The sequence below is a fragment of the Xylocopa sonorina genome, chromosome 4 (assembly GCF_050948175.1).
Source record: "Xylocopa sonorina isolate GNS202 chromosome 4, iyXylSono1_principal, whole genome shotgun sequence".
NCBI lineage: Eukaryota > Metazoa > Arthropoda > Insecta > Hymenoptera > Apidae > Xylocopa > Xylocopa sonorina.
Genome location: NC_135196.1, coordinates 3,929,180 through 3,953,072, shown reverse-complemented (window position 1 = coordinate 3,953,072; position 23,893 = coordinate 3,929,180). Strand labels below are relative to the sequence as shown.

General features: G+C 39.1%; 1 protein-coding gene across 2 annotated transcripts in view; it reads right to left on the bottom strand.

Moving 5' to 3' along the window:
* LOC143423260 (semaphorin-1A) overlaps positions 1-23,893 on the bottom strand; it is a 493,840-nt gene that overhangs the window by 16,691 nt on the left and 453,256 nt on the right. For both annotated transcript variants that reach the window (XM_076894462.1, XM_076894463.1), the window contains exons 8-10: positions 23,346-23,434; positions 22,251-22,392; positions 983-1,331 (exon numbers count right to left, since the gene is read on the bottom strand). In XM_076894462.1, coding sequence (XP_076750577.1) covers positions 983-1,331; positions 22,251-22,392; positions 23,346-23,434 — 580 coding nt within the window. The remainder of the gene's footprint in view (positions 1-982; positions 1,332-22,250; positions 22,393-23,345; positions 23,435-23,893) is intronic.

Below are 23,893 nucleotides of genomic sequence, written 5' to 3'. Positions count from 1 at the left end.
CGTAGTTTCCCTATTAATCACTATAATTAACTATGAATTATAATATTTAGACAAAATATCGGTAAATGAAGCCTCAATATATGGTAATTCTGTACATTTACACTTGAAAGTCTCTCAACCGCGATAACTGTATGATGCAGGCCCGTGAAAGCTCCAAATCTTCGATTAACCTGTTATTAATTAGATTACAAATTACATCACGTTTAATTGAATTCACAATGTTACGTAATAGTCCGCTGAAATCATTGAAAACCATAATCCCCTAATTAACCGTTATTTCGGCTAAATGGTAATTACATATTACGGAGTTTAAATTAAGCATCAATAAATTGTTTTACCGCAATCTTGAAAAATCATATCTGATAAGCTAATGTAATACATTCCGTAGAATACGATCGAAAACTGAATATTGATATGCAAGCATACTTCTGTTCAAACATATAATATTAAGATATTTTCTGAACATTTTTATCAACAAATTTATTGGCAAACTGTATTACGTAAATATGAACTTCAAGCAATATTAACCTTTTGCACTTGAGGGCTCCAGAGCTCCTATGAGCGTCATATGATGTCCTTTAAATTTAAATAACCGCAAAAATAAAAACTGAACAGTATCATCGAATGCCTCACAGAAATCGATAACCAGATAAGAAACAAACAGAGTTACGATTTTCTAAAGGTATATCAAAATCCTTCAGCACACCGTCTCGACTGTATTAAAACGACGTCCTTTAAATTTAAATAACCGCAAAAATAAAAATTGAACGGTATCATCGAATGCCTCACAGAAATCGATAACTAGACAAGAAACAAACAGAGTTACAATTCTCTAACAATATATCAAAATTCTTCAGCACACCGTACTCGACTCTATTAAAATGACCATAACTCAAACTGTCCTATGTTCTTAATTAGTAACAATAGCAGAAAAAGTAATAGTAGTAGTAGCAGTCCCACTAGTAGAAAGGCAACGACTTACTTGAAGCTGACTTTGGTTATCACAGGTAATGAGAAAAAGGACTGGACCGCGTCGTCCATGAGGGGGTGCGCTTTAACGAAGTTGACGGTCACGTCTGGAAGCGTCCTGGAGTCGTTGACGCATGCACCGGGCCTAGGCTCGGGCACCTTCTCCGGAAGTACTCGCAGCCAGTTGCTGTTTATGGTCTCTTGCTCCTTGAACGCACTCTGGAAGACTTTTAGGATGTTCTTCATGGAGAACGCGCAGACGGCTGAGCCGCCGATCGAGTTCACCGGGGTCGTAAACACCCCGTAAACCAAACGGGCGCGCTCGCCGGCGTAAACACCTTCCGTGACGTCGCTCGTCGACTCTGAAATAATTGTAAATGCCCCGATAAATCGCCCGTTACCAGTACACGCCACTTTCGTTCGGTTCATTTCACGCCCGTCGATCCTGCCCACCGCGTTCTCGACAATTGCTCTCCTCCCTCCGCTATTTCGAAAATAGTTTATCGATGTTTCCGACTCGATTCTTGCCGCGTGGCCCAATTTGTTCACGGCGCTATGACGTTTGTATAGTTTTTTTTATTTCCTTCTGTTCTATTCCTCCTGAATTACCTTCTGTGGTTTGGGTCTTCTTTCTTTTTTGAAGCGCTATATAATAATGATCGAAAAATGGTCACGATCACGTAGACTTAGAAATAAAAATACCTACAATATTTAGTATAATTAATTTTTTTAGTCACTTGATAGTAATATATAATCGTACTAAGGATCGTGTGCCAATTCTTCCGTATTTTGTTATTTACAGTTTATATATTTCTTTCGCTTATACTTAAAATGTTTTTCGTCTACCTAAATCTAGTTGAGTGAATTTCTTTCGAAGATTAACAAGTTGTAACATACGAAACTTTATTATATTATGTGATTTAATTAAAAAAATTCAAACATCGATGAGGAAGGTGATCCGAATATCACGATTCAATTAGCGGTGCTGTTGCTTTCTAGTCATCGATAAACCGAATGTCCGCTTGCAAAACCCGCCGCCATTAAGGATTCAATTCCATTTACTGTTTCTGGGAGAATTCCAATTTTCGACCAACAGTTGGGTGGACAGAAATGATTAACCAACGATTATTAGTCAGCCGATGGCGCAAGCACGGTATAATGCTGCGTAAATGCGATACTCTCGTTAAGTGATAATAACAATCTCGTGTCTGTCCCCCGTAACGCGCATTATAAAATTAGCATCCTTGTAAAAACAACCGTTCCAGTTGCCCGTACGTGCCAGAGATTATAATTTCGCGGCTCGTAATATGGTGTTAATATTAATTCGAGGGGGCGAGCTCTGGCACGATCCTCGCGAATTACGTTACGCCGTCGTGTAATATCAATTACGCCAATGCGTGTGTACGTAACAGGGAAACTTGTCCTTTTCGAGATTACAAAGCGTCACGTGAAGTGTTAATAACACTTTCAGGTATGTTGTTTAATCGAAATCAGCTTCCCGGCTAAGTTATTCTGTTAATTAACGGATGATCGCGCGGATTATATCACCTGAACGTCCATTAACGTCGTTCGTGGAACACACCCTCTGCAAATTAACTGTTTCTATTTGAGAAATGATCCTTGTTTCGACTTTCAGAGGAACTGAAACGCGATTCGTTGTTGAGTTTATACAATAATATGGATTCTTTTATCAGATGTTGTGGAGAAGGTGAGTTATCTTAAGATTAGAACATAGATATCTTCGTTGCTTTTAATGTCGCGAGAAAATACGTGGAAAAATATGGATTTAGTTCAAAGAGATGAATAGCGCGTCAAAGAAGATCTTATTCTCAAGGTATATGTATCACGCTTACGTAGTGCCCGCTCTTTTAAGTCTTCTGCAGAATTTAAAGAACGCGAGTGTATAGCAGAGCTTAGATAAAATATCTTACTTTATTAAATAATATTATGATACTTTAAACAAAATATATAAAATTGCACGAATAAATACCGAAGAACGGAATTCATAAACAATATTATGCACTTCGCATTTTAGAGGCTGTAATTAAAGTTATTTCTACTTATTAATTTCTTACATGAATTCTTTTTAAATCAGTGAATTTTCTCAGAGAAATAATACAAAATAATTACCACTGAAATAATTTAAAAAATAATTCCTTTAAGTAAAAGACAGTATTTAATTCCTAAATGCGTACAAAACACTTTTCTAGAGACTTACTTTCGCGACTCGTGTCCTTCGTGCATTAAATATTACAATCGAGAAAATGAAACAAATATAGTAGAAGAAGAGGGATGACGAGGAAGTTTCGATATGAAGAATAAACGAGCAATAATTTGAAACATGACGTTAACGAGGCTCGCCTAACGAGTCACATCACGACCCGCTCGCATAGACAAAAATAAGGGTTGCTTTCGCGGACTGCTCTCAGAGTCATCTTAAATTCAAATTTGGCCTTAATATATACGGTCCGTGGGACATCAACTGCACCTTAACATTAGCCCTTAAATCACAGCCACTCGAAATCGCGCGTGCACCAGCCAGACGGCTATTAATATTAAAAATCCACCGGGAGAACAATAACGTTAGAAGAGAAAAGAGGGGTGTGATCCAAGCGGGCGAAGATTGAATGGAGCCCAGCTGAAAGAAGACGCGGGCGAAAGTTTTCTGTCACCGTCGCGTTAATTCCGTACGAGCGGGACTAAAAACCATTAACGCGGCCCATTCTTCGCGCGGACATTAGCACGAAAGAAAAGGTAATTCGTGTCCGATAAAACATTGAATAAAACGCCTGCCTGACGTCCAGCGTAGAGTCGGGAAAATCGGAAGACGGTAGCTTTCAGGTATAATGAACTTTTTGTTGCCATTAAAGTGGTTACAAATTATGAAGCCGAGAGGAAAAAGTGGCGCGCGCGATGAGAATCTTACATTCGAGGGAACCGTGGACAAAGTTGAATTTGAACGAAAAATGTCTGCGCGCGTGAAGATGGGCTGAGAAAAGAAGAAGTAAAAATTTTGTAGACTCAGTTAATATAAATACAGTCTCGTGTTTATATTTGTGACTTGACAAACTCACAAAGAGTTAAATCGATAATGAGAAGAAGCAATGGTAAGTGTCTTAAATTGAAAATTATATGGAGGAGCAGAAAATGGCGGCGATTGGCGAACCGTATAGTCCTTTTTTTCTTGTCTACTTGACACTGAAATATTCTAGTTTTACTAGATCTTTCAGACTCCTCATATTAATTCCAGATGGAAGCTTGCGTTTTAGCTTTACGAAAAAAGTAACTAATCAAAACGATGATGTACGTTGCACGCGTAAATTTTAACATAATTTTCAGCGTCTGCCTTTTCTTCACGTCCCATGGAAAATAGCTTAGCCGGTGCAGAGTCAAAATTTAGTTTCCCCCCCGGTTTCATTCTTGTAGAACAGTTATCACTCGTTGCCCGCCATGTTTACAAATTTCTCAATTTTTGCTACACGGGATTTACGAGTTTATTACTCGCAGTAAAGTTCCCGGGCAAACTAAGCTAATTTCACTGGAAAGTTACCGCTGAAGGGCGGCCGTCCTACTTTTTATCAGTTTAAGAAATCGCACGGCGGAAACTTGGGAAGACTTCGTCAAACTGGCGGAGGAATTTTCAAAAACGCGTAATTCTTGTTTGCGTTCTCCGTAAAGATTTGCTTCTCGCACTAAACAAATTCTGAATGAAACTTTAATTAGACGGTTAAATTTTTTGTTTTCACTCCCTTGCATTTTCAATTGTTATTCCACGGCGCGAACTTGAAAACTGGCGCCAGTTTGCGAGTTTATTTGGTCTCGAGAATATCAAACTGAGAACTCTCGTTATTACTACAGAGTGTTTTGACAGAAAAGAGTAATGGCAAGCTTCTGGTTACCTATCCACACATATCTCGTCTAATAGTGTTTATTCAATCAACAGCAATAGAACCTGGAACGCTTGGCTACTGCTTCGCGCGAAGTACAATGGTATAAAAGATCTGCAATTCATTTTCGACTCTGTTCACTATTTTCCGCTTTATAAGAATTTATACAGCTGCTTCAAAGTTTTGTAAACAAGGCAATTTAACAGATAAAGAAGCACAAGGAATCACTATTGCTAATTAAATAAATATAAACCAATCACGTTTTAAATACCCTCTATTCATTAAGCTCGAAGGATACTTTTCAAACTAGATGAAACTGAAGTAACCTTTTCCACTGAAGAGTGCATTAATAATTAATCTGGGTTAATAATCTCCTTTTTAATTAAAAAGAGACCCAGATCGCGAGTGAAAATGAACGCTGGAAGCGTACGAAAAGCGTCAGCGAAATTGCGGCAGGAGATCGTCACGTTTCACCACGGCGAAACATCCCTCCGCGTTTGCCCGACGAGTTCGAAAGTGAAATCCGCGCGGCGCGAACGCGCGCGAAATGTAAATCGCGTCTAAGGGGTGTTAAAAGAGCTCGCGAGGGGGGCCGCCTCGCTAAGCGGAATCATGTAATTAGAAATTCGTCAGCGAGAATCCGGTGGAAGCACAGAGGATCAACGGGCCGGAAACGCCGCGTGCCTCGCGAGTGCGAATTGTTGTTCGTTTCTTGTCAAAGCGGGAAGCGCCACACTCTCAAAGTGCCGTCGTGCTTGCGAGAGCAGTTTCCAGTAAATACTCGGCCCGCTTTAATAAAGCTGCGGGTCCTTGATCACGAAAACACTCGACAAGCATGAATAGACAGACGCAAGCAGCCTGCGTCGATGTTACCAGGTCGAGTTCCTCTGAAGGGATCGGATAAACGTATCTCCTTTTTTTTTTTCTTACAGAGGCTGCATTAGCGAATTATGCCAGCCTGTCGCCTCTATTTTTGTTCGACGAATTTTTTTCGTTACTGTATTATTTCGCACGCACCGTTTCTGTGCTACAGAAATGGAGTTTAAATGTCTCACGGGGAAACGTAAGTGTATTTTATAATGAGACTGTTAAACGAAACTTGTAACGAGTGCGTTTGAAAAAATTGTGGCTTTCAGTCGTTTCCAGGCGAGGTTCTCGAGTTATTTTGCAACACGTGCGAATTTTAGGCACGCCTTTTTTTCTACAGTAAAAATGCTGGGGACAATTCATTAAATTTCTGTGGGAACTAAAAATATTTGACGTGGACATGTGTAGAATTTTATTACGTGTAGAGTATCTATTTAGTGAACCAGTAAAAATAGTTTAACGAACTGCAAAGCTAAAAATGTCAGCATCTGGTAACCAAATGTTTCGTTCACTCTACGTGGGGGTAAAAAAAGATTGCTTTTAATCCACTTCTCGGGGCATTAAGTTCGGACGTTAGAAAAATAAAATTCTTACAGTAATGATACGTATAAATTCAATTATCTTCGTTTCGTATTAAGCAGAATTTCATACTCTTATATTTGTAATATAAAAATAATTGAATTAAATTTTGTAAACGCTACGTATCAATATTACATATTTTACTGAATGTATTTATATTTTTATTAAAATTTCTGCACGCGATGATTACTTTTTACAAAAAGAAATTCCTATTTGGAAATTCGTAAAATACCAAAAACGGTAATTTATTATATCATCTATACATTTTTTCAATCATTTGCTAAAATATTTATAACGAAAGAAAGATGTGTAAAAATTGATCTGTATTAATAACATCAGAATCGATAATATCTGAGTTATGTAAATAATTAAAAAAGAATTAAAGAAAAGAGTTAGTCGCTACCATGTAACGATAAATAATAGCTACATATAATATCTTGTCATATAATATTCATTGTCAAGCATTAAATATGTTACCTTTTGTTATTACAAATATTGAATGCCACTTTTCGCGATATATCGCTCAAATACGTTAACTTTCCCAGCGATTGGCCGAAGAATAATCCTTTCCGCAGCCAATAATAAATTTCGATGCACCATTTCCGGGGGTGCAACGTGATATTTCACATAGTTAACCATTCAAATCGGTTACTATCCGCAGCGGAAAGCTAAATGTAATATTTTTTGTGACAACGGAGACAAATGTCCACTTCCGCGCGAGAAAAATGAAACGACTTACTTTTTTGTAACGCACGCCGATTTAACGACACCATATATATTCCGAAAGTACTTCTTCTTTACAGCGAAACCGTAGTCCCCTTAAGTTTTTCACTTGGTAGACACCTGTCCATTCAGCGCAGATAAATTTTCCTCGCTAATTTTTTCCTTCACGATACATTATCGCAAACGATTGAAAAATAGCACCGTTGAAATGGACACGCTATGAATTACTGCTTCTACATTATCCAGACCCGTAGAAATGTGCGACATCGATAGAAAATCGTTTCTTCTACTCTCCCCTTCAGCAACGAATGTTCAATAAAATTCGTTAATGTTTTTTCGCGATCGAATCCGTGAAAGGAAAGCAAAATAACTTGAAACTTTGATCTGAGTCCATTTTCTTCTTCAACTGCAGTCGATGCGCAACTTCTTTCAGAAATACGCATGCTTTCCAAGTGGATGCCTCTTTGAAACATCCGCGCGAGTTCTCGATCCAATGTTACGTAGGAAAATGTATTCACGATGGTTCGATGGATGACGTTAGAATTCCTTGCCAATACACGAGCTGTATTTTGGAAATCTTCCAGGAAATACGACAAACTTCTCGCGAAAGCGTCGAAATGTGCACTCGCGTCAACTATGCAGAAAAGACATTTTCTCTGGACGTTCTTTCGTTTCTCTGGACTTCCTTTCGTTTTTATTGGCCAATGGAAGTTTCGAAGAGAAATAAAAATATACGAAGTAATACAGTTTGCGATGGACATCGATCAGTGTCGACTTGGGGATTCTTAAGAACTGACAATCGCGCGAAAGGAAGTTTTTGTAATCCGATTTTCACGATCGTTCAATTTATTTTATGAGCAATGCCCTTTCGAATGATCGCAAATGTAAATGCAGTGATTTACGTCTTGAAATATGCAGCGCATTAGCAAGAAATGGTTTTCGAATTGTAAGCGCGTTTAATTGCAGATCATCTCATATTTTCGTTAATACCGAAATTCCGTTTCATTTAACTCTTGGTGCGATGTTATTGCTGCAACGCGTGAAATTACGATAATAAGCATTTCGTTCTAAAGAGAAATTAATATATTTTAAAAGTAAGCGGATTAACTTAAACAATAAAATCGACTCATACCACAGCGACTTTTTTTTTAAGTTTTCTCTAAAGTTTTCTATTGAAATGGAAACTTTCTATCGCTGGTACGTTCAAGAAGATGCTGAGAGCAAAGCATTGTCTTGCAATCTTATCTATTTTACACTTAACCTTATACAAATAAATATATCACTTTCATATTTAGAATTATACTTTATAACTACTTAAAATCATTAGTTCCTCCTCACTCTGACTATTCAAAATCGCCATTCGGTTACAGCGGAACAGATTAAAACAGCACGAATGAAATAATCGCGAGCAATAAATTATACTCCAACAGCTCTAACTCGTTTCAATCGCGACTAGCAATGTCGGGAGTTACGACGCGTTTACGAGCCAACCGTTCCTTATTTTAATAAGCCCGCCACAAGTCCAAGACGCTCGCGAGCAACGAGAAAATCGGCTGCGAGGCCAAGGGTGGCAAGCAAACAATCCTTCGTGCTCGCGACGCGGCTTCCTTCCATTACCTGTCCCTAGTTTTGAAAGTCGAACGGGCTAACCAAGTTTCGCTTCCGCCCCTTCGAACACCGCGGCCACGACCGACGAGAACTTTTATCCGAAGGATCGCTCTTTATCTGGCGAAACGACCGGCGATTTTTTAACTTGTTCAGCCCCGCTCGAAGACAAAGCGTGACCGGAGGGAGTTTGTCAAATTCGCGTTCCTGCTGTTATCGATGGGAGCCCCGGCTGGCTCGTTCCGTGGAACGAGCCTTGCGATCCCCGCGCTTTTTCTTCCCTCTCGGCGAACGGATATGGGGGATGCTGAGGAGCCACGGTTTAACCCCGCGTTATACGAAAGAGGAAACCATTTTTGTTCCTCCTTTTGATGATTCGTGGGTTTCTGTAAGTTTTTAGAAGCAACGAATAATTTTGATGGATGTACTGTTATTTATCTATGAGACAAAATTATTTTATTAACATTTTAAAATATTAATTGTTGATTTTAGAAAAAGTCTATGGAGATTTCCTTCTTTTCGTGAATTTTAAGTCTATTATCTTTATTGTATTTTTAGCGAACTGTTTAATGTATTTGAAGCGAAGTGCTTCTATTTGCTGTAGAATGAAAGAGGAAAGATGGAAGGAAAAGAGAGGGAAGAACGTTTCGTCCTGGGCCTGCTAGTGGACTTATCAGTAAGGCTACTTAGCAGGCCCTGTCTTAGACGCTGGGATATTAGGGACAGATCAGAAGTTATATGTATTGGAACGGATAGATGTACTATTGGGAAACTGTAAGTAGTGTTGTTCCTCTAGTGGCGAGTGTCAGAAGGCCGCCACATATTTTTTTTAAATATATGATAGTAATTTAATTAGTTCTGGAATTTCATCTGTGGAATGTTCTATTGCTAAGCTTTGTTGCAGAAAGAGGCGGAGCGCATTGTTTACATGCCCAAGATCAATTTTGTCCAATATCCATGGAATACCTTGCTTTGTCTAAAAAGAAAAAAAAAGAGTGGATATCTAAAGCCATTCAGAACCGAATCCCAGCATAATGTTCAGCCGCCTCTCGACTTTATCCCCCTTTTCCTCTTACCATATTTATTCTCTCTGTGTTACGTGTTCTAAGGACAGAAATAAAGGCAGAATAAATTCTAAATTTATTTCTGAACAGTTGAACCATACAGTGTAACGATCGAAAAATTTGAAAATACATGTAGATGCTTTACTCAAAAGGACTCGTCTAACGCACTTAATTATTTACACAGGAAAATAATAGAAATTCTGAACAACAAATCTACACTTTCTTTATGAAAATTTATTTTATCATATTTAACATAGATTATATTCAGAATCGAATTTAATAATCGCGTTGTATAATAGAGTGATCTCTGGAAATAAATGTATTGTGCTGCACGATTCGAATCTATAATAGTTATGCGATTTTGTGGATCACCAAAACGTGAATGATGTTTGATACGACTTGCGAGCGGGAACGTAGCCTCGAGCGACGAAATTTTCGTCCCCCTACCATAATGAAGCACCGTTGGAAAGGCTCGAATTCAGTCGGAGGGAAGTTTAATCGAGAGAAAATCGCTGATCCGCGAGCTTCTCGAGCAGCGATGCTTTTCGTTAGCTAAGTTCAAATAGGTCGGAGCTTCCTTTGAAGCCGTAGACAGACCTCATAGTTATGATAGTCGAGCGGGGACCAGTCTGCTCTATTGAAAACGACATGTAAATGGCGATTGCTCGCCAACTAAATTGTAGCCACCCGTAATTTAGTCGAGATGGATACTCTTCGTTCCGACGCGGTTGTTTCCACGAATATAGATTCGATCCTTTCTAACTTTAGTTCTTCCAGAGTGAATTAAATCGTTCTCGAAATGTTCATTCAAAGAACTGCTGCCACGAAGACGTTGATGCGGGACGTTGGATCGTTTAGAAACATTTCTGTTTTCGTTTCATTTTACGGGTCGCGTCATTTTGATGCAAAGTATATTCAGTTCAGTTGAAATTCAGTTCACTGTTCTAATGGAATTATTATTTTATTTAAATATTCTTGGAATTATTTATAAATGTTTGTTTTCTTTTTATTTTTATAAACAATGACTTTTTTATTAAATTTATTATATAATATATATTATATATTAATTTTTAATTTATAAATATATTAATTTCTACAAATTATTCATTGCAATGTATATTTTAAATTTTTACTGATTTTGTTTTTACACCGAAGCACGTAAGTGGAGAGACCATTCGAAACGAGGAAATCGTATTTCCCTTTGATATAACAAACGCGGAATGCGTAAAAACCAAATAAGCGGTCGATTTTCATGGCGAAGCAGAAATCGACGGCGCGCTGCTGGGTTTTAATCGCGGTACACGCCATGAAGGATCGCGGGTACTGCTATTTGTTTTACACGTTTTCAAAGGGAAACTAATTAACTAGAATGAGGGTGAACGGACGACATCGAAGCTAATATGTGCGTTATAAAGTACGCGTTTATTAGTCGTTTGACGAGCCTGATGAACTTCAGCTACCTGAATAAACTGCATATTTCAGCATCGCCTAAAACGGTTTCGCGTGTCTTCATCAATTCTGTGGAACGCGCTTCTATTTCTCTACCAAACTAATCGTTCGAATTTTTCGTCTTTTTACTTTTTTAACTTGATAGAAACCATCGTGAAAGTTTCAATTTAGCTTGAAAAAATTTCTATTTTTTTCTTACTGAAACTGTTACACTTTGAATTTTCCGGTTATGATTAAAATAGCATCACAGAATTTGATTTCCACGATTAAACTGTTTTTCCGTGTTCGAAATTTTGAAATCTATTCGCGCGATATTTGGATAACAAAATACGACAAAAATTATTTCGCATCGTATGCGCAAAAAAATGGCAAAGGGAATTACGATATGTTTTTTCTGTTATTTTGTAATCCTTCGTTCGTTGGCAGAATTTTTCGCGTTTCCCGTTGCTATATTTGCAGTCGCGAAATAAGCGAAAACATTTCACTGTAAAACATGAATTAAAAAATTAAATAGGCGCAGTGCCAAGTTCCTGTTTGTAACGTTACCCATAAAACTATTACAATTATGCTGTTTCGAGGTACAAGTAATGTTCTCTGTCGTGTATACTGCCTGAAAAACACGTACAATTTAAAATATTTATTTCGTTTGGTCTTGTTCGCTTTCGACGCAACCGTTCCTCTGAAAGCGCGACACCGTCTTTTCATCGAGGACTTGACAGGAAGTTTCGAACTGCTCCTCTGTTCCGTTATCTAAAAATTCTCACCGTGAACCGATAAAACGCAAAGCGAGTAACAAGTTTCAGTACCAAGCCTATATAATACCCGATCGGTGGCGTCGCGTGGCGAAATAGTGGCCCGAATTTCCTCGCGATCCTCCTCCAGTTCACCCTTATAGGGTTATTTCGTTAGCGGATGAAATTTCCCAAGAACATATCGAATTTTCGCGCCAGGCGAACGAGCATGCATTTCGCGTGCAGCTCGATTCCCGCGCGAACAACGATCAATAAACAACCGAATTGTTCCCGGCTGCTTTGCATGCGGCGAACCACGCTAACGATCTCTTTATTTCCGTTCGTATCCGCCGCGAAACTGCCACGGGGCGGCTTCATCCGGGCGTAAAGCGCGCGCGGGTGGATTTCGAAAAATTCTTTCGAGGCGGTGCTCGATTTAACCGGAAGCTACGACGTCGCTACTTGCTGTACACGAGTTCCACGATCTTAGAGCGAATCGTATATTCTTTCGACTTCCTTTCTTCCCTTACTCGTTCGATACAGAGGATATTTCCATTGGTAAGTCTGGATACTAGAATAAAGAATTAAAAGTAAGACTCGCACTGTGTGACTATGGAAATTTTCAACTGGGTCGCGAGTCTCATAAGATTTTTTTTTACTAGTATTGTTTTGTATGTAGCTAATGAATTTGTTAAATTATTTTTCTAGCCAATTCTGAGGTTCTTAATTTTCATTCTACTTTTCAAAATCATCTCTTAAAATGTCTGCTGAATGTTACACTGTAGACTACCGCAGATTTCGTTTTATCAATGGAGTAAATAAAAAGAAACGTTTTATTATTTAATTCAAAGTCGTCTGCACTTGCAGATCTCATAAAATTATTGCTAAATTTATTTTTATGCTACTAGTAGCTGAAAGCTGAAAGGTGAAACACTATAAGAGTAAATTATATTAGTTTATAAACAATATATATTATCTAGATGAATAAAAATTTGAAAAATACTGATTTCGAAATTTTATGAAACAAAAGATCGTCTATGAGAGAAGAAATTTAGGTAGTTGTGAATATCGATAATGAGACTAGGGTAGTGGCTCGCATTACGCGATTCATCCCAAATTTTTTCATCTCCACTCGTTGGCTGAGAATTTAATCTCATATCGATTCCGCGACTTCTCGGTTCCCGACGTTATCAGTGTCGCTGGACCATCTATTATTTGCAGCAGAGTTGCACGCCAGGAAGAACAGATCCCTTAACGGCGATTAAAAATTGACGAGCGGTAATTAGCCGGCTGATGGATAGCCTTGGCGCATGATCAGTAGGTCTAAGTGGTACTGGAAGTTTAGGGTGAAAGATTGAACGTGGCTAGTTGACGAACTATGCCGAGGTTATCGTTTAAACAGTGCTCGCAAACAACGTTGAACGTCGAGGATTGTTATCGCTTTCAATAGTGGAAATGTAGGACAAATGTAAGACGAATTCTAAATGACAGACACAGTTTTGAAGAGGATATAGTTATCTTATTTGATATTAGTTTTGAAGAAGATATAGTTATCCAATTTATTTCTTATTTTCAAATACAGGAACCATAAAAAGTTTGATATTTTAGCAAAACTTGTGAAACAATTTTATTTAGAAAGAAAGATGACCGTGTTTTCTTTTATATCATTTCATTTTTAAATTGTTCGTAATTTGTTATTGCATTTAACAGCAATAAAAAAATTTACGAATATGTCTACTTTGCGTGTCAAACTGCGTGCATAATTTCAAGGAAGTAAAATTAAGAGCAACACGACACGACTGACGTTGGTCTATTTATTGCTACGGTATTAATTCATCTGTAATGATTCTAGAACAAACGGATCTATGCTAGTTGATATGTCAACCGTGTCCAACTTCTTTTTGCCGATCTAACGTCTGGATTGACATTTTGAAATGAGTTCAAGGATATCGATGAAAGTGGCGCGAATTATTGAACGTTTGAAAATTCATAATTCTTTACGATTAATTAAAAAAAAAATTATTTCTTTTTGACAGAGGATAGCTTGTTTTTAGTCTGTCATCTTTAACGTAAAAGATGTAATGTATGAGGTTGGAATGTTCTTTGCAAGAGGTTGAACATTTCGGCAGTTAGTTGTAACTTCTGTTTCTGCTGCTATTGCGCGAGCAGCGAGTTCTGAATTTGGTGGAAGCCGTAAAATTGCTCTTCTCTCCCAGTTTGTCAGTGCGCCAGGTATCCCGGGAGATTTAGCTTGAGAATAATCTTCAACTATCTTAATGAACTTGTTAATCAAATTCAAACTTCTCTTCATTCTTCTTGAAATTTCCCCGTAGAACAGCCTTGTTTCTTCAAAATGCACGAATTTTTCCTTCCTCTTCTCATTCTGGTTTACAGCACGTTTCATTTCGAATTAATGTTTCACAGTAAAAAGTAACGAGATTAAGAAATAACGTTTCGATGTTCACGAATAAATCATTTTTTTTTCCATTAAAATACTGGACCAGTATTTTCAATCGAAGTTGCTAACGTTTCCTTTCCACTTGATTCATGTACTCCCAGTCGAAAGTTTTTGCAAACTCCAATTAATACGTTTCTTCGTCCAACATAAATCTATATTATTCGTGATAAATTGTAGTCAAAGTAAACGAGCTGTGGCTGATGTAGTGATTAATTGCCCCGCGCGAGCAAAATAGAATTGCCAGTTGTTTCCAACAAAACACACGTTTCGTTGTTGATTTTTTCAATAATCAGTTTGCAATTCTTCAAAGAACAATCGTGAAAAGTATCGATACAAGTGTGTTTCAGATGTGAAATAGTTTTTTCAAAGAAATTTATTCAGCAAGAAACGAAAATATTGATCGGTAGGTGTTCGCACTTTTCATAAATTAGACTTTTTCGAATCCATGCTTTTCAGCTCCTCTCCTCTTACGAGTCAATAAGGGGTGCTTGAATATTTAGATAAAAAATTCTTGGAAATCTCGTGAAAAGGAGATGGTATTGTACCGGGGAATATTATCCAGTGAGTACCAGAGCTGCTTTCTTTCTGCTCATTTCTAGACCGTAGTAGCAGAAAACGTCTTTATGTTAATTCCACGAATGCCTGAGGTATATACCCGTTACGGTGCTATAAAGGTCTCAAACGTTTGCGTTCTCCCATCTGATATTTTCTTTGAGTGCCTACTTTAGTTTCTTATACTTCTTATTACATATCTCCGGCTCTGAAAGCCCGTAACACGTTATCCATGTAATATTCTTTAACTTTCTCAATTTTGTTTCATATCTCTCATTGTTGGTATCTTAAAAAATACCAAAGTATTGTTTGTATTTAAATGTGTACAATTTATTAAGTATAATACCGTCTTTCTATACTTTTATTTGGAATAAAACTGACCAAAATATGGGTAACTGTAGTCGAAGCAATTTTGCAGAAAAAAAGGAATAAACAGAAGTAAATAATTCATTTTCAAAAACGTTTCAGTTAATTAATTTGAATAGCTTCCATAGCATATGGTATTCTAATTTCTCTAATTGTTCTCAGATAAGTTTAAGTCATTGTCACTGTTCCACTAATTCCAATCATTACTGCATTTATTTCTAGGAAACTATTATGCTTGCCAATCATTTATGCCTTCCTCTTCGTTCGTTCGAAAGGAACCCACGAATGAAGAATAACAATATTGTCGAAATTTAAAAAGGAATTTCTCTCAAGATATTTATAACATATATAAATATTTTGAAACATAATGATTAATGGTGGAGACACTGACAATAATACTGTAAATAATTTAAAATATCAGCTACTAAAGTAAAGTTGAAATGTGATTTATCGAAAGACCAATGTTCGCTGATTCCAGTCTTGTTATGAAAAGAAGGATAAAGAAAGCTTACAAATTGACCAATAAAGTCGAGGGATATACCCTGTCGTAGCAAGAAAAACGCGGATAACGTTGCCAAGAAAAAACTGGATGGGAAAGAGTATACATATCTAGGGCTTAGATTTGAAGCTTTGGAACGAAGAACGCATATTGCTATAGGAAGAATTACCGAGACGAAATTACTCTGGTCTGGAGTGGTTCGGAGTAGATGCAACACTGAAGATACCAACGTCGATTTGTCGAAAAATATTACCTTATGTCTTCAATTTAACTGTCTTCTAATATAAAGAAACATCAAACAAGAGAAGAATAAAATAAAGCCAATAAAACTGTCCGTAAAACGTTTAAGAGAAACAAATGTGAATCTGCTTATACTTTCACGAAACAACCCTGAGACATTTCAACTTCAAGCAAACGATTGAAGAACGCATGCCACTTTGACAAATGAAACCTTAGTAAATCGAACATTTTAGTTAAATACTTCTAAAAAAATCAAAACCAAAGTCAAATATACAACCAACATCGTTAACGTCAATCACAAATAATTAACTACCATGTAACACCTAACGTTCAAGTGGTACCAATATGGCGTCGTCGACCACCAAAGCCTTAAACTAAATTACAAACATTATTATCAACGTAGACCATATATAATCGACACTATCGATCGCGTGTAATCCCATAAAACAGGAATAGACTCGTGTATACACAGTGATCGCACCGTTCTCGTTCTCCCACACACAAATGTCCACCACCCTCCAATCCAGCGAGCCACGGCAGCTTGCATTCCCGCGAACCTTTGTCCATCCGCCATCCCAGTACATTTTCGGTAATTTTTTTCTTTGCAGAGCCCGTCATCTGGGAAGGGCAGCGTTCGAAGGGCGAGAGAAAGAGAGGAGAGTACCTTCGCCGCGGAGCAGATGGCCGTAGGACGGGGCACACGTAGACGGAGGTGGGCGTAGGTTGTCCGAGCAATCGGCGGGATAGTCCGTAGCCGCGATTTGGCAGCGATCCACCGGCGGGCTCTCTGCTGCTGGACCGCAGCCAACTTTCCTCGGTCGGATAGGGATTTCGGTTCGATGTGCGGCGACAATATTCTACGTTTATACGAGAACCAGCAGCCTCTGTCTCTCTGCCCTTCCGCGCCCTCCCCCCGCGCCACCCTCGAACCCCTAAGCCGTCTCTCGTCGACGTGTCCCCCGTCCACGGTTGTTCGTTCGATCCTGCGGGTCGACGGCGACGGTGCGCGGAACAGCCATTGTGTTCCGCACTCGAGGCTGCTGGTTCATTTCGCCGCTGCTCTACAGGCAACCCAGTCGACTTATCGAGTGACGAAATATAACGGGTGTCCCGTAGCCGTTCTTCGAAGTGTAGCTTGCAACGAGGTACAATGGGGAACCCTTCTCGCTGTAACAACCTAGCGATTTATGGGTATGGACATTAAATAAAGTTGTTTGCGACGGGAACGTTTTTAGCTTCTGGCGTCCTCTGAATATATTATTAATAAATCTTAGAGTTAATGCTTTTGGTAGTACACGTGGACTCTATGAATTAGAGATTTCCAAAAGGTGTCTCAGTCCATGGCCAAATGGTCGTGACTTTGACATAAGAAGTGCCAGGCTCAGTGGAAATTTCACTATGCGAAAACAAGATCTATCCTAATCTTCATAGTAGAAAATGTAAGGGTTGTACATTGTACACGTAAAAATGAAACAATTATGAAGGATGACAAATTTTCGTTCGACGCTTCGTTCTTTGATAAAAATTAATTTGAAAATTTATGAGCATGGCTGCGTGAAAGGTGAGATAACCCTGTTGTCGTGACGAGGATCTTATTTCTGTAACGATGATTTAAACGCAAATTTCTTCCTTTTCATTGGTATCTTCGATTCCTAGAACGAGTCCCCTAATTTTCTAGTAGACGTTCAGTGTATCGAACACCCTGTATGCGTAGGCGCGCGCGCGCGGACCCTGAAAACCGCTGAACGTGCCGTGCCAGTGAATACCTGGCTGGCAGTCGTGAGACGTAGAGACGGTGATTCTGAGCGTGATCGAGAAACTAATGGAGAACGGAACATGCGTCTCGCGCTACGGGAACCGAGTTTGACGCGTCTTCCACCTCAGCTACGAGGTTCGCTACGTAAGACGGTTTCGGGTGGGCCGCTTTGGGTCGAACAATTCTTTTCTGTCGTTTTTGAACGCGGTTCTGTGTTTGACTGATCCGAGAATGCTTTTCCTCGGAGGCTTCTTTATCCTCGTATTTTCTTTCATGGTTATTTTTTATTCATTGTCTTAGCTTTAAATTCTGAACAGATACTTGGCGCTTAGTATTTGAAGATTCATAAAAGAGTTAATTTCTTTTGAAACTTAGTAGAGTTCATTATTTTAATCGTTGCTACGAGCCTGATGAGGGTTTAATGAGGTTTTGCTCGATATGTAATTAACGAGGCTATTGATGAAGCTTGATCTAATGCGTAGATCAAAACTGCTCGCTGCAACTCGAGACAATTTCGCGCGTAAACGAATTTATATAAAAATTAACACACGAAAGTGTTATATTTTAATATATTATCTATGTTGACATTTTGAAAAACATAATTATCGGAGTTCAAGTTCTGTAGTTGCGTTTGATGTGATATTTTACGAAACACTTACCAAGGTATTCTGAATTAGCAGAACCTTGTGGGTCATTGCTGCTACTTCCAGATTCACTGTCTATTACCCTTATTTTTTTATTTCTCACACCCGATACGTCATCACCGTTTACACTTACTCTATCACCAATTACATTATGGATAGATGATTTTCTGATCAATTCAAAATCAAACTTGCGTTAAAACTTTAAAACGAGTGGCGCAAAACTTCGTGATACGTGTGCTCGCTACGATCGTCGAAACTGTACTAACGCTAGACACATCGTATTCAGGACTACAGTCGTAGAAGAATTTTATCTTAATCCCTAAGTTTACGTCATGTAATGTCACTTTCCAACCGAAGACATAAACAGCCTAAGGGACCTATTCTCGAACCAATACTTCACTTCTATCAACTAGAGATAACGAAATTCAGTATAAACGAAGTTGCCACGCGAAACATCGTGGCGAGTGAGAGTCGCTGTTCGAGTACAAATGGTTAAATTTAAAAATTATTAACATTTCATCTAATATACTAACATTAACTTACATTAGTTATAAGTTAATATTAAGTTATAATAATATTAATACAACTTATACTATAATTATTATTAAGTTATAATAATATTAGTATAACTTATACAATACTAATATTAATAAATTTGTACGTATAATAACAAAGCCTAATGCTTCTCGTTTGTAACGAAAATGCAACAAATTCACTCTTTAATTACCCAGCTGGCAGAATGAAAATGTTCCCCGCACGCAAAAAGTTGGACAATACGCGAACTGGACAAATTGCTCGGAGGCTTTCACTTTTTAATCTTCCCTCTTTCGATCCCACCTCACTTGCGCATTTCGTTAAATTAATTCCAACGTAGGTTTTAGTTAACTCCCTGAACGACGTGTCCGCTGACGTCCCGACAAACTCGCGGGTGCCTCCTCCCATTCAATTAACTCTTGACCCCTTTTGGCGGACTTTGAAAATTCGTTGATTAAAAACTTTGTTTATGACACGGGACGGCCGCGCGAGTGGCTATCAAAAATGAAAGCTGCGCTGCGCGTTCCCGCTGTTTATCCGCTTGGTCGGTTCCTCGTTCGCGGGACAAACCCCTCCAACGTTTCGTTTCCGATACTCGACGCGTGCCACCCTCGACATCGGCCATTGTGAAGGTACCCGTGTATACTTACGCCACTTTCTCTGGGGAATTCATCTTACTAGAGGGTAACTATCTTTGAATTCGTCTGCGCAGATTGAAGTATGAACCACGAGATTTGAGTATTCAAGGACATTTATTTTTTATCTCTTAGTATGATGTGACGGCCATTGTAGTCGCGTCGCATCCCATGGCGTCGACTGGAAACATTTAGCCCTCGAAACGAAAAGACAGGAGAGAATAAACATATGTTTTGAAGGTTCTTAGAAACTTCTCTTCGTCTTCGAGGATCAAGACGAAGGTTTTAGAAATTTTCTAAATAAAAAACACTTCAAATAGCGGAGAGTTGTTGGTAACAAAATTGAAAAATAATTCCACAGCACAGGAACTTTTACTTTTACCAATGAACCGCATGGCTGATACCAAAGTAGCTGACAGCTGTGAAAGAACCGATTTAAACGCCTACTGTTCCTCAGAAATGCTCGCGACACCCCATTTCTTCGATGCCTATCCGGAACGCATTTCGCTTAATGGTAAGAGTGAAATAAAATCCATCAAATTCGCCAATTGAATCAGACGGCGGGGAAGAATCATTCGATTGTTATTCGCTTGACGCAGCAGAAAGATATTAGGGGCTCGAGGAGGTTCCTATAAAACCCGGCCCGCGGAATGATAATGTAATAAGTGGCGGTGATAAGGAAAACTAGTTTGGCCGAAGGAAATCGGTGGGTCAGCAATGTAAAATCGCTGAGCGGAACCGAAGAACCGGAAGGAACAAAGAGAAGAAGGCCACGGGGGATAAGGGTGTAGTAATGGATATTGAACCGGGGTCTGCTACGGCCAAGTAAGGGATCAAATCTATTTGCTCGTCACCTTATCGTTAAGTCATAATTGCGCGTCGCGATCCCATCGTTTCCTGCGCCTCATTTTTTTTCTGCCTTGGTACATAAGAATGAGAGGGGGGGTGGGTTTCGAGCGATCGAAGAAGAAGTCGTCGTTGAAGAAGAATTACGCGAGCAGCCGCTGATACACGACGAGATAGCCAGCTGAGAGAAGGAGAGATCGAGTTGAATGGATTTCTGGTAAGCTTGGCTCGTGGAATATCGAGAGCGTCTTACCATCGAAATTTCTAATCGGGTTGCCTGTTCCTCGTCAGCTCGCGTTGCTTTCTCCGGGCTGATCGAGCTGCAATTACTCACGCGTATTGACTTAAGAATGGAGGGGATGCTAGTGGGTTCGTCAAGTTTGCAGGGGGTTGCAACGGGCTTCTCATTTATCGGTAGATTGCCAGCGCAAAATGAAATTTTTGTACGCGCGACTGAAGAAGAAACGTTTCACCCCTCCAAATGATATTATAATTCCTTTTTGCAACGTTGAATTTCTCATAAATGCATAAATACTTTTAATTTATTTATAAGGGCGTAGCTGAGGCGATAGTAAATTGAGGAAGTTGTGGCGTGTTTTTTAAATGTACCGAGTAAATTGAAATTGATATTTCACTTGAACGGAATAAAGAAGGAATACGATTTGTATCCAATTTCTTCCGCGAAGCCATCTTCGCGTCAGTCTGAACGAAGTTGCTGGAGAGAAATTATGTTTTCTTCTTTTTATATTAGTTATTAAATGAAACGTAACAGTATCTCTCCGCGGTTGAAATAAATATAAGTTTCCATTTTTTCGAGTAATTTTTACTTCAAAAATAATAATGAATAAAAGGTGTACGTTGCGTTAAATTAAGAAATTATTAAAATCTGTTGATCGTTGTGATTCGATGGTGTAATAGAATTGCTTCGCTTGAGATTCCGTAATTTTTGGTCCACAGCAGTGAAATACCAAGCTCAGTTTGCCTCTTTATTAATGAGGTTGAATAATGGAGGCATAATGAAACTTCTGAACTCGTGTTGTATTATGTGCATCGTATACGAGATGCAAAAGTGGAGAGCATGATCGTTGAGAGTTGTTAGACAATTTGGTCCTTGGACTCCAGCCCAATTAGCCTATGCACACATTTGCTTCTGCTTTTAGCCAAAATTTGATCTCAGTTTAGAGATTACACTGCCAGGCACTTGTATTTATGAGGACCATTTCAGATTCTTCATTTACAAATTAGATACACGGGTGCAATTAGTTTCTCTTAATGAAGCTCGATTTAAATGCATTATATACTTTTCAATTATATCACGTGCGTTATATTTATAATATTTTAGGTATATATTGTTTGATCCTAAACGATCGAAAACGCAATTGATAGTTCAAAGGTAAAGCATATCTAAATGATTACCCGTTAAATCAAAACCAACGCCTACATCTCACGAACCTTTCTTTTACAGAGAAGGAGGCCATTGAAAACAATATTCCCCAATGATCCCAAACGACAAATCACTATAAAAGCTCGACTTTCGCCGCGTACCTTCTCGATAGTCTTCGAAGATAAACGATAAATCCCGCGTGTCTTTCGCAACGGCGCAGTCTGTTTGCAAAATTGGCTCGATCCCGCGACCACACTCGATAAGCGTGCAAGATGGTGTACACTGGTCGGGGCAACCCCTCTGTCCAGCGTACAGGGACCGTAGAAGTGCACTCTCGACGAGAGTCTCGACAAACGTCATAGCACGGCGAACCTACGTTCACGTACACGCGAACATGCATCCGTCTGCTGTCCGTGTGCATCACGTACGAGCGTATACGTATGTGGCTGCGAGCGTACTCACGTATTTCATTGAAATAGAAAGGGTATTCGCCGGGCACGGAACAGTTGAGCCTCGCTTTCAGGAAGCTCGTCCATCTGTCGCTGAACGCATGAGGTCCGCCCTTGTCGTGCTGGCACACTCTGCCGACCCGCGAGTACACCGCCTGAAACACAAATGCCCTGTGAAGCTTCCAACGATCGCCACCTTCGATTCGTCCTTTCCTTGATCAAAGTCTTATATCGACCTGCGACAACGTCCCTCGCTGTTTAAGCAATAAGTTTAAGTAATAATCTTGTGGCGCGTGAAAATTCGCTCAGCTGTTTGAAATTCATAGGTTGCTGTACGTAAATTGTTATCATTATTATTTTCTAATTTGTTTTAAAATTACGCTCGATTAACGAATGGAAGATCCATTGGTTTAGAGTAGCCTCGTATGAAGGATTCGATTTTGTTGCACGGTAACTGCGTTGACGCTATTTTTATTTCATATTACGAACGACTCTGTTCGACAAGTTTTGTTCGTTGCGTAAGGAAACGAATTTGATTTTTTTTTTTCACCGTTTTGCAATTTTGGCTACAGAGAAACAATCGTCTGTGTGTAAACATATATGTGCAGGGAATTGTTAACTGATGGTGAAGCTAACCTGTTGTTGCACGGTTCGATGTGAATGATCGCCAGTGGCGATCGAATCTAGCGCGGTAAAACTACTCGCTACCGCCAATATGAACGTATTCATTCGTAATAACGTTTGTCTATCGCGTCTTTTTCACGCAACGATACGCTATCGATGTTATACTGCGATGAAAAACTGTTGAAATAATAAAGGTTTGGGTCGAAGTGAAATAGCAACGTAAATTAGATACTTAGAGGCATGGTACACGGTTCTTCTTTGATTTTTAACTCTACATAGTTATACGAAATTAAAACAGCAGCCATAATTGGGACAAAGAATTTTATATGAAATTATATTTTGCGTGAACATTGTTCTAGGTGAGAAATATTAAAATTTACCTATCCTCTGCCATTTTGTCTCTATTGCACACATAATATGTAGAAGAATATTTTAGAAAATATTTTCGTTTTGAAATAAAATAAGAAAAGACAGGATTCATTACCTTGCCGCAGTTCATGTACTCCACAGCCGTTTCGCGGTAAAAGAAGAAGACGTAATCTTCATACGCGAACGAGCTGACGAAGTTCGGTCCTGGAACAATAACAAACGACCTCATTACCGGAAACAACACTCGTCGAACGGTTAAAATTGATCGGCATCGTTCCCGCCGGTTTTCACCGGCATCATTTTCAATTTCGTCCCTTGCTCTTTTTCTCTATTATTATTTCCTTCCATCCCATTACGTCCGACGTATTTCACGACGCGGAGGAAATTATCCGCTCGCCTCGTGCAACGTCGATGGCTCCTCCAATAACTTGCTAATTTCGAAAGAGAGGGCCCCGGCCTCGGCCATGATAAATTGCCAACCGGGATCGTAATGCAGAAATTGCGATCGATCAAAAAATTCCGCCGGATAATACCTCGCGAAATGGATTATTTATGCAATTTATTGAAAACTTCCGCTGTGAATAGGCAACCGTTGCTCCGCGATCGACCGCGAATAAGAGGGGTCCGAGAGATGCAGGGAAGAAAAGAGGGTGGCTACGTGGA